This window comes from Tupaia chinensis, unplaced genomic scaffold (genome assembly GCF_000334495.1).
Source record: "Tupaia chinensis unplaced genomic scaffold, TupChi_1.0 Scaffold145741_1, whole genome shotgun sequence".
Classification (NCBI taxonomy): Eukaryota; Metazoa; Chordata; class Mammalia; order Scandentia; family Tupaiidae; genus Tupaia; species Tupaia belangeri.
This window is the reverse complement of record NW_006205599.1, coordinates 727,907-737,513: the sequence shown is the minus strand read 5'-3', so window position 1 is coordinate 737,513 and position 9,607 is coordinate 727,907. Positions and strand designations below refer to the sequence as shown.

The window sequence follows — 9,607 nt, the reverse complement described above, 5'->3', positions numbered from 1 at the left end:
AAATATTCAAGTAAGGTAAGATACAAAAAGGTCTTATTTTTTTTTTTTTGAGAGGTTTTTGCTATAGGGCGTGTGCGCTTGCCAGACAGACAGAGAGAGACAGAGAGACAGAAAGCAGGAAATCATCCCCCAGGGGGGATGGCCACGCCACAATCCCTTCTCCTCCATTCTCCTCTTGGGATCTTGGGTACGCACGCACACGCGCCCGGCGTGAGTTTAAGCCACCGGGTCCGGGACTCAAACCATGGTCGACTACGTGGGAGTCCAGCAACATAGCCAATATGCTAACTGCTGGTCCCCCAAAAGGTCTTTTGACCTTCCATCCAATTCTGTTTCTACCCAGAATAATGACTATTATCTGGTATTTGAACCACCTAGACTTTTCTTTTTCTGTGTATTCACATACCTATATAAAAAGATAGTTTGGTTTGATATTTTAACAAAATTTACACAAACGATATTCTATTATGTATATTGTTCTGCAAGTTGCTGTTTTACAAAGTGCTTTGTAGTATTTGTAGATATTTCTATATCAGTCACGTCGATCTACTTCATTCATATCATCTCTCACAGATAGTTTCAGAGTATGGCTGTACCAGTTTATCTAACTTCTTTTTGCCGAGAAGCGTTTGCTCCCAGTTTGGGCTATTGCACCCTTTAGATGCTCCTTTGTGCACGTGCATGAACGCCTCCAGGGCAATTGCAACAGCAGCATTGCTGGGCATGAGGGATTTCACAGTAATAATACTAATGAGTGGGGTCAGATGGGAACATGGTGGTAAAATGCAAAGCTCTGTGAGGTTGACCCACGCGGAAGTTCTGGGTTTGTGACCAGAGTCCTTCTTAAGTATAGCGAGGTATATGGGTGTCCATGATTCCGGGCTGTCTGAAGCTGGGGATGGACTGTAGCATTGGGCCCTGTTAGAGTTCCCTGTCTCTCTGTCTCTTAAAAGAAACTATGAATACACTTAAAATAAAAAGATTGGTGATGTGGTGGGTAAGGCGACTGAATCCCACAAGGTTAACAGTACAATTCAAGTTCCAGACCCAGAGGCTTAACAGCCATGCCAGGTGTGAGTGCATGCCCCAAGTCCCAGGAGAGTAAAGAAGGGACTGTGGCATGCCTATCCCCCTGGGAGGGGAGGGGTGCTTTTTCATTTTTCTTCTCTCTCTCTCTCCCTCTGTCTTTCTTCAGAAACAGCATGTGCCCTCTAGCAAGTTTTAAGAAATGTATGAATGGTCCTCTATATAAGCTTCACTAGCTTGTATCTCCACCAAAGAAGATAAAGCCATGCATCACATCTTTGCGAACCCTCGGTGTTACTGATCTTTTCACTTTTTAATGGATTTATTTTTGAAGTAGTATCTCACTTACATCCCTTCTCCTAACGTTTCATATTTATGTAGCTCTCTAATTCACCTGGAATTTTTTTTTTTTGAATGGTATATTGTAGTGTGCTATGGTTTTCCTTTTCCTTAACTCTTGATTCTGAGTTCTTCCTGAGGTACTAACATTCTTTCCTTCAGTTTGCCTTACTCCCCCAAATAGTGAATCTCTTTTTTCTCTTCCATGTCAAGGGGGAGAAAGAGAGCAAACACATGGAGAAAGCATGTGCAAAGCAGGAGGAACTGCTTTCCAAAAGATTCGTGTAGATTAAATTCCAGTGACAGGGAAAGAATACTTTCAGCTGAGCCAGTTTGAGTTAAGGAGGTGGCACTTAAATTATGCAAAGAGGCATAGCCCTGTGGTGCAGGAGTTAAGAGAGCTGGGTCTCACATGACCAGCCATGGTCTAAATCTCCGCCCTAGCAGCTTGAAAAACATGCCAGGTGTGTGCACACCTGCTCCAAATCTGGACAGTATTAAGAGATGGAAAAGGTTTTGCAGTGTGACCACGCCTCATTGAGGAGCTGGAGAGATAGCTCTCTCTCTATCTATCTCTCTTTCTCTGGTAAGCTCATGACATGCACCTTTGGGAGTGGTGGAAGGAGAAAGGAAAAGAAATAAAAAGAAAGACAGGTCTTTCGACAGGATCTTGCCCCATCACAATTCTTCCTGTCCCAGACTCCTAGTTCACTAGGATTACAGACATGTACTACTGCACCCAGACTGTCTAAGCTAGTCCACAAACCAAACCTGGGCCTCCTGTGTGAGCTCATCATTGCACAAAGACTCTCTTACTTGTACCTCTGAGATTGGGTCTTGTCTCCTGTTTCGTATAGTGCGATAGGTAAAGAATGATTTCTACATGTTTAAATGGTTGGAACAAATGAAGAGTAATGTTTTATAATGTATAACAATGACGTGAAATTCAAGCTGCAGTGCCCACAATGAAGTTTGGCTGGGATACCTCTACACCTGTGGCTTCGTCGTGCAATAATGGAGATAGGGATCATTTTGACCAAATGATGTACCAAGCTGAAAATACTCACCTTCTGGGTCTTTACAGAAGCCCTTTGCTGACACCTGCTGTGGAGACTTGGGTGCCAGGTTAGGAACCGGACTCTCATGCGCTGGGCAGTGAAGTGGGAAGCAGTGTGCGCAGTGTCACGTTTGAGGAAGACGGCACTGTCAGGGTGGAGGTTTGCAGGTAGGAGAGGGGGCAGGACGGTGCCCTAGGTGGCCTGTGAAACAATCAAGGAACGAGTGATGGGGCTTCAACCCTAGAAATGGAAGAGAGAGGGGCAGCTGTGATGGACTCAGTCATTTAGCATGAAGTGCCAGCTCTCTGGGTGAGGGATGCGAACACTGGGCTGCAGGAGCCGTTATACCACAAGGGGTGGCTCAAACTGCAGGGAGTTATTAGCTCACAATTCTGGGTGCTGGACATCCGAGATCAAGGTGATGGCAGGGCCAGGCTCCCTCTGAAGCAGGTAGAGAACCAACTATACCAGGTCTCCTAGCTTTAGATGGCCCCTGGCTTGTGGCAACAACACTCCTATTGGTGTGGAGGTTAAGGCACTGGATCCCACATGGCCATCTTAATGGTTCGAGTCTGGGACAAGGTGGCTTGAAAACCCATTGGGCTGTGCGTGTGCATACCCGAAATCCTAAGAGGAAAATGGAGGAAAAGGGGTTGTGGCTTGGCCTTGCCTCTGGGGGGTGATTTCTCACCCTCTCTACCTTTCTCTTTCTGTCTCTCTCTAGCAAGTGGTAAAGCTAAAAAGAAGAAAAAAAAAGCTCTTATCTTCATGTGCATACTCCCCATGTGGGGGTCTCCATGCCCAGATTTCACCTTTTTTGTAAGGACAGCAGCCATACTGGGTTAGGGACCCGCCCTACTCCAGTAGATCTTGTTTTGAATAATTGCATCTGCAACAATCTTATTTCTAAGTGAGGTCGCATTCTGAGGTAGCGGAGGTTAGGACTTCAACACAAGAATTTGGGGAAGTGCAATTCAACCCTAACAAGTATCTACCAGTCTGGCACAGGTAGTAGTCAGGGGTCTTTCCCCTACTCCTCCATTCTGCCTCTGCCTATGGCATGGAAGGAACGCCCACCTGCCTGCTTTTGGTACCCTTCATCAAGCCCCTCACTGAGCCCTCCCATAGGAGGACAGCTGTCCCTCTGTGGGCCAGTGCTTGACCTGTGGTGCCCATCCATGTGGTAGGCCACCATGGCTGAAGTCGTGGGCAAGACTCTCCTCTGCCTGTCCAGCATTCCTGTCCCCTCTGCCTGTCCAGCATCCCTGCAGTTCCCTGGGGCAGCCCCTCAAGGGCAGCCCACAGAACACCCTCTTCTTCCAGCTCCCTGCCCATGTGGCTGATTGTGAAAGGGCATTGCAGGGCCGCCCTACAGATCCAGCCACACCCGATGCTGCTCATGGGGACACCTGAGTGGGTAGCCTGAGGCCCATGCTCAGGGTAAGAATTGCCCTTCATCCCTGACTTGGAGGAATGTGTAGGTTATCAAGGCTTAAGAAAACACAGTTGAGGGCTGGCCCTGTGGCCAGGTGGTTAAAGGAGCCAGATCCCACATGGCCAATCATGCCACTCAAATCCAGGCCCTGACAGCTTGAAAAACATGCTGGGTGGGTGTGCACGCTCCAAGTCCTGACAGGAAGGAGAAATGGAGGAAAAGGGATTGTGGCGAGACATGCCCTACCAGGGAGTGCTTTCCTCTCTGTCTCTCTTTCACACATGCTCTCTGACAAATGAAAAGGAAATAAAATAGATGATCAGTACCCACTAATACTAACAGCATCGCCAAGGAGAGGTCATGGAGAAGAACAGATTTTTTTAAAACAAAGTTTATTACATTAATTTTACACAATAAAATATAAAATGCAGACTTGTCTAAATTCTCTTGCTGATTCTCTTGAAGACAATGTTGCCCAGAGTCATGGTCTGAAAGTCAAAAAAGAAATCATAAAATGCTCATCCAATGTTGAATTACGAAAAAAAAAAAAAGTTAAGCCTACAAAATAGCCCCAAATATATGTATACATGAAACAATGCAAAGATTCTTCTTCTTTTTTTTTTTTCCCTGTAGGACTATTTTTCTAAAATTCACTCACTTCCTCATATGGCAAGTCACCCTGCCTTTTATTAAATTCCTTTGTACATCCATGGCTGTTATAGCAAGACCATCCAAACCAGCCCAATCTAACCCAATTTCTTACATTTTCATTGAGGACCTACTATGTACCGAGTACACGTGGAAGACCAGGATACATACACATGTAATCACCTAGGCCTGGAATATGGTGGGTAGGGTGGAATTTTCCTCCTAACGCCTTGATTTGAATAAAGACATTGGATGCACCAATGCCGAGGCTGTTGAGAAATGTTTCCTCTGTCCCTGCCAGTTCTCTTGAATAAGACAGCTGTAATGACATCACATGCTGTCTGGGTGAAAAAGAAGCTCCGAGCGACAGCAGCAATGCAGTGGTTGCTGCTTAATGAGTCTGAGCCCTAGGTCTACTACTAATAGGCTGATCACCTTGGATAAGTCAAACTGCTTAGTAAACCCCTCACTCTGTCTCCTTCGTAGGAGAGGCTCAGTGAGGTTGGGGACTGCACATTTCATGGTTTTTCTCACACACTCCCTAGTAGAGGACTGTTTCCACTTTCCCCATTAGAAAATTCAGGGTGGCTGGGAGTATTAGAGATAATGTGTGTAACTGTCTGGTCCATAACTGTCCTCAGTAAGTGATAGCAGATAGGGACAATAGGAACAGCCAGGGGCTGGGGCTGAAGGTGCAAGTTGTTCCTCACCCTTCACCTCTCCTGCCCCCCAAGCACTGGGAACCATGAGCTCCAACTTACACTGGTGAGTGTGTCACCATTGAGTTCAGTCACGGATTTGATGTTTTTGAATGTTGTCACCAGTTTATTCTCACCTTCCAGCTGGACCACCGTCTGCAGGGACAGAAGGATGGGAGTGAGGGAGGGTGTGGGGAGGGAGGAAGACCCTTGTTAGTGAGGCTGGTTCTCTGCATGGGTCTCAGCTTACAACAACCAAACTTTTCTTCTTCCTTACTCCTAACCCCCAGTTTTTTGGCTTTAAAAAGAAGTAAGGTACATTGAAGAAAATGTCAAGGCTTCTTTTGTCAGAATTTTAATTTGTAGTATATGTTCTAGAAATGAGAGAAGGAAGCTAAAGTGGTCCCAAATACAAATGGCAAAATACAATCGAGTAGGGCCAGCCAGGTGGCCTAGTAGGCGACTGGATCCTATAGGGCCAACTGTGAGCTTTGAGTACTTGACCCAGCAGCTTGAAAAACACACAGGTTCATGTGTGTACATGCCCAGTATCCTGAGACGAGAATGGAGAAGGGATTGCAGTGTGGCCGTTCCCCATGGGGATGCCTTCTCACTTTTTCTCTGTCTTCCTTTCTCTCTCTTTGTCTCTATTTGGTGAGTGCACACATTCTCTAGTAAAATTAAAATAAATAAACAAATGATAAAGTAGCATCTCAATTCTCCAAGAGGATGGATGGAGGCAGTGGCAAAACTCTCTTTGCTGAGAGAACAAATGTGTCAGTCCTTCCAGAATGTTCATCTTTCCTATTGTGGCCTCCTTTCCAAGCCTTGTACATCCCAAATGAGGTAAGCTAGAAACCCATTTGGCAGAAGAAGGCACTGCCCAAGGTTAAAGATTTGCCGCCAAAGTGGACAACTGGAAAAGGCCAGTGGTAAAACCCAGGATGGCCTGTCCCCTCTCAAGGACATATCAAGAAGACTTTCCTCCTAAAATGTATCCTGACCTGTAATGTTACATCTGGAGAGGCAGAAATGAGAAAAGAATGACCCAAGGGCCATCCCCGTAGCCTGGTGGCAGAGGAAGCTATATCCCTTATGTTTGAATCCCAGCTCCAGCAACGTGAAAAGCATGCTGGGTGCAAGTACGTGCCCCAAATTCCAACAAGACGTAGAAATGGAGGAGAAGGGATTGTGGTATGACCATGCCCCACTGGAGGGGGAGGGTTACTTTCTCACTTTCCCTCTTTCTCTGGTGAGCATGAGCTCCCTGTGATAATTAAAAAAAATAAAAATAAAAAAATAATAAAAAGGCACCTAGACACATATGTGGGCCTGATGAACAACGGTACGGGTGGGGAGGAACGAGAAGGGCTGCTCAGGGGCGTTGGCCATGCTAGGGTGTGCCATGTCTCTGAGGGAGGGAGAGCGGCCCTCCCATGCCAAGGCTTCCCCTATTACCTGCTGAGCATTTTACAGCCAACACCCTAGCTATCATTGCACACCCTGGGCCACTGCCCAGCAGAAGTGAGGCTGCCCTGCCCACTGCCTTCAACCTGGGAAACCTTCCAACTCCCAGGATTTAGAGGAGGGAGCTGAGGACAGCAGCTTAGTGACCACCCCTGGGGTTTGGTCTGAGCACCCACCTGGGGCTTGGTGTTCTGGTGTTGCCAGCCTCTCCCTCAAGACATCTCTCCCCATTCTCACCAGCTCCGGGCTCAGCAAAGCCCAGTTTATTTTGGACTTGGTTTTTCACTGACCCCTTACCCATCCCACTGCTGAGTAAAGGACTTTGAGAACCAGGAGGACTGTGCCTAGGAGACTCTGTGACTCAGTCCTGCTCTGTGTTGCTTCCCTTATCCTCTCCATGGGAGAGCTCAGCTTTGGGAAGCCAGAGTGCCCTCCTAGACAGTCCCTGGGAAATGAGAGGGGCTTCCCTAAGAGCGTTCCTAAGAGCCTCCCTGAGAGCTGTCTTCATGTCTCTCCTTCTCCCACCCAGAGATGGGGTTTCCATGGTGGGAATTGGGAGGTGTGAGTCTTGAGGGAGAAAACTCTGGGGCCAAATTCTAGGAACATTCTAGAAGCAGAGGGTGGCTGGAGGGCTCCTCCTACCTTGACCTTCTCCCCAGTCATGGTCTCCAGCTCACATTCTTCCCCCAAGGTGAACTCGTTTTGGATCACTTTGGACCCAGTGGTGATGGTGAGCTTGAAGTGCTTCCCATTCTGCACGATTTCCGACACTCCCTTGATGTCCTTCCCTTTCTGGATGAGCTCATCGGGCAGACCTGGGGGAAGCCATGTGAGGTTTAGAGATGGCAGAGGTGGGAATTTCAGGCCAAGAAAGAGAAAATTGGAGCTTGGGGGGAGATGCTGTTCTGTCTCGAAGCTTCCTGCTGGCTGGGAGCAGTGGTTTTGGCTTCCAAAAGGAGAAGACAGTGGGCTGGCCTGCCTGCCGTGCTACCAGTTTATAAGAAGGACAATCCTTGGGCCTGAAGAGCCTTCCCTGTAGTGAGCTCCCTGCTCCCTTCTCACTCTGCTTCCTCATGCCTTTCTCCTTTAACCACTTCGTTCTTGGAGTGGAAGCATGCCATCCTCCATGCCTAGGGTGACCAGAGACTCTATGTTCCAAGCCAGGTGACTCCTGAGAATAATGGGAGAGCCAGGGCCACATGCACAAGCAGGGCTGTGCCAGACAAACCTGTGCTGGCCCAGCTCTGCCTTCAGCTCTGCAAGAGTGTGGTGTGGCAGGCGTCCCTTGCCCTGGATAGACCTTTACAGGTTTCAGAGCACGTCTGCACTGGTATATGAACTGAAGTTCACAAAAATCCTGTGTGACAACAGCAGGAGTGGAGGACCCTCTTGCCTAGGTAGGAGGATCGAGATGACAAGACTTGACTACTTGAAGATTCGAGCTCTTGGACAGCCCTGAGGTCCTCCCTCCCCTGCCCTTGTTGTCTGCTGCACCCTCCTTTGTCACACTGCACTCTGCTGGAAGGTCTCTCTCCCCTCGGAGCACGCTCCCCTCCCTCAGTCCCCTAGTGGACACTTGCTCAGAACTTTTCTAGTTCTCAGCCTCAGGCTCCTACCACTGAGCCTCTGAGAACACTGCACCCTCCAGGCGCGTGACTCTGGGAGGCACAGGGGCTTAAAGTAGGGTCTCTAGGAACCAGGCCCTGCTTCCAACTCTGACTCAGACACTTTTCTACCCATGTGACAAATGGTCATGGCCTTTCCAGGCTTCAGTTGCCTCAGCTGTAAAATGGGTAAGTAATGATACCCCATTCAGAGATTTTGGGAGAGGACTGAATGCAGTACTGCATATCAAGTGCTGTGCACAGTGCCTGGCACAGAGTCAGCACTTTGTGTACCTTACGGGATCTTTTATTACATGTATTTCCTCTCCTCGTCTCTCTCTAAACCGTGATCTCGGATGTGGCTCCTCGTTGCCTTCTCCCTGGCATCTATCCAGCACAGTGCTGAGTGTGGTTGGCCTTAAGCCACGGTTAGAATGCACGCACGCGTGAACGAACAAACAGGGTCACGCAGTGAAGTGCAGCAGACATGGCTTCAGTCCAGATCACGTCCTAGCCTGGGACTCTTTCCACTTGTGTGAGGGTGGCCATGTCCAGTGAGTCCCAGCAGTCTGCAAGTGACCCGGAAAGTCCATAAATGCCCCCCCCTTTGTACAGAGCCCAACCTTTTGTTTCTCATCAGTATCCACACCCTGACTGCCACAGCCAGGGAGACCAGGCCCTTCTTGCTGTGACCAACAGCCTTGGTGTCCGTCCAGCACTCACCGACTGCCTTCATGAAGGCTTCGAAGTTTTCCTGGCTCTGCACTTGGTACTTGCCGGAGAAGTTCATGGTGGCGATGGAGATTCTCTCCACAGCTGACCCACAGGCTGGTGGCTGGGCTGTCCGCTGTGGGCTATTTTATAGGGGGCTCCTTCCCCTTCGAAGACCGGCCATAGGTCAGCAGTTGTCAGTCCTTTATGGCCAGGTTCAAACATTAACTCCTGAGAGCAATGGTCAACAATAAAAAAACAGGATGGGCGCAGCAGAGGTCTGTTCGAATTCAGCAAACATTAATGAATGACAATCAAATGCAAAGCCCTATGGCCCTGCAGCCTTGACGGTAACTTCCTACACTCGCCACCATCCACGAAGTAGTGTGTGTGTTTCTGTCGATGGGCACACACACATACATATGCACACAAGCATACGTGTACATGTGTTTGTATATTTACATGTGCACGTACATACGTATCATGTGCACAAACGTGGATGTGTATGTGTGTTTATTTCTGTGTGCAGATGTATGCACAAGTGTTGGGCACGCGTGTGCACCCATAGACACATGTGTATGTGTATGCATGTATATGTACAGATGTCCCCCTTACCTGTGG

The 9,607-nt window shown here is 48.3% G+C and overlaps 1 protein-coding gene across 1 annotated transcript; it reads right to left on the bottom strand.

The window, feature by feature from the left end:
* Nucleotides 1–4,233: 4,233 nt before the first annotated feature.
* FABP1 (fatty acid binding protein 1) lies at nucleotides 4,234–9,190 on the bottom strand. The gene is made up of 4 exons (XM_006168360.3): nucleotides 8,999–9,190; nucleotides 7,314–7,486; nucleotides 5,268–5,360; nucleotides 4,234–4,346 (listed from the first exon to the last, which is right to left on the bottom strand). Exons 1-4 carry the CDS (start codon nucleotides 9,063–9,065, stop codon nucleotides 4,296–4,298), a joined length of 384 nt encoding a protein of 127 aa, XP_006168422.1. The 5' UTR covers nucleotides 9,066–9,190; the 3' UTR covers nucleotides 4,234–4,295.
* Between the last annotated feature and the right edge of the window lie 417 nt (nucleotides 9,191–9,607).

Excerpts from the sequence above, each read along its gene's own strand:
- FABP1 (XM_006168360.3), bottom strand. The coding sequence starts at position 9,065 with ATGAACTTCTCCGGCAAGTACCAAGTGCAGAGCCAGGAAAACTTCGAA. Across the intron at positions 5,361-7,313 it reads TGACTGGGGAGAAGGTCAAG|ACGGTGGTCCAGCTGGAAGG; the intron begins GTAGGAGGAGCC and ends CTGTCCCTGCAG. Across the intron at positions 4,347-5,267 it reads ATGGTGACACACTCACCAGT|ACCATGACTCTGGGCAACAT; the intron begins GTAAGTTGGAGC and ends TTTGACTTTCAG.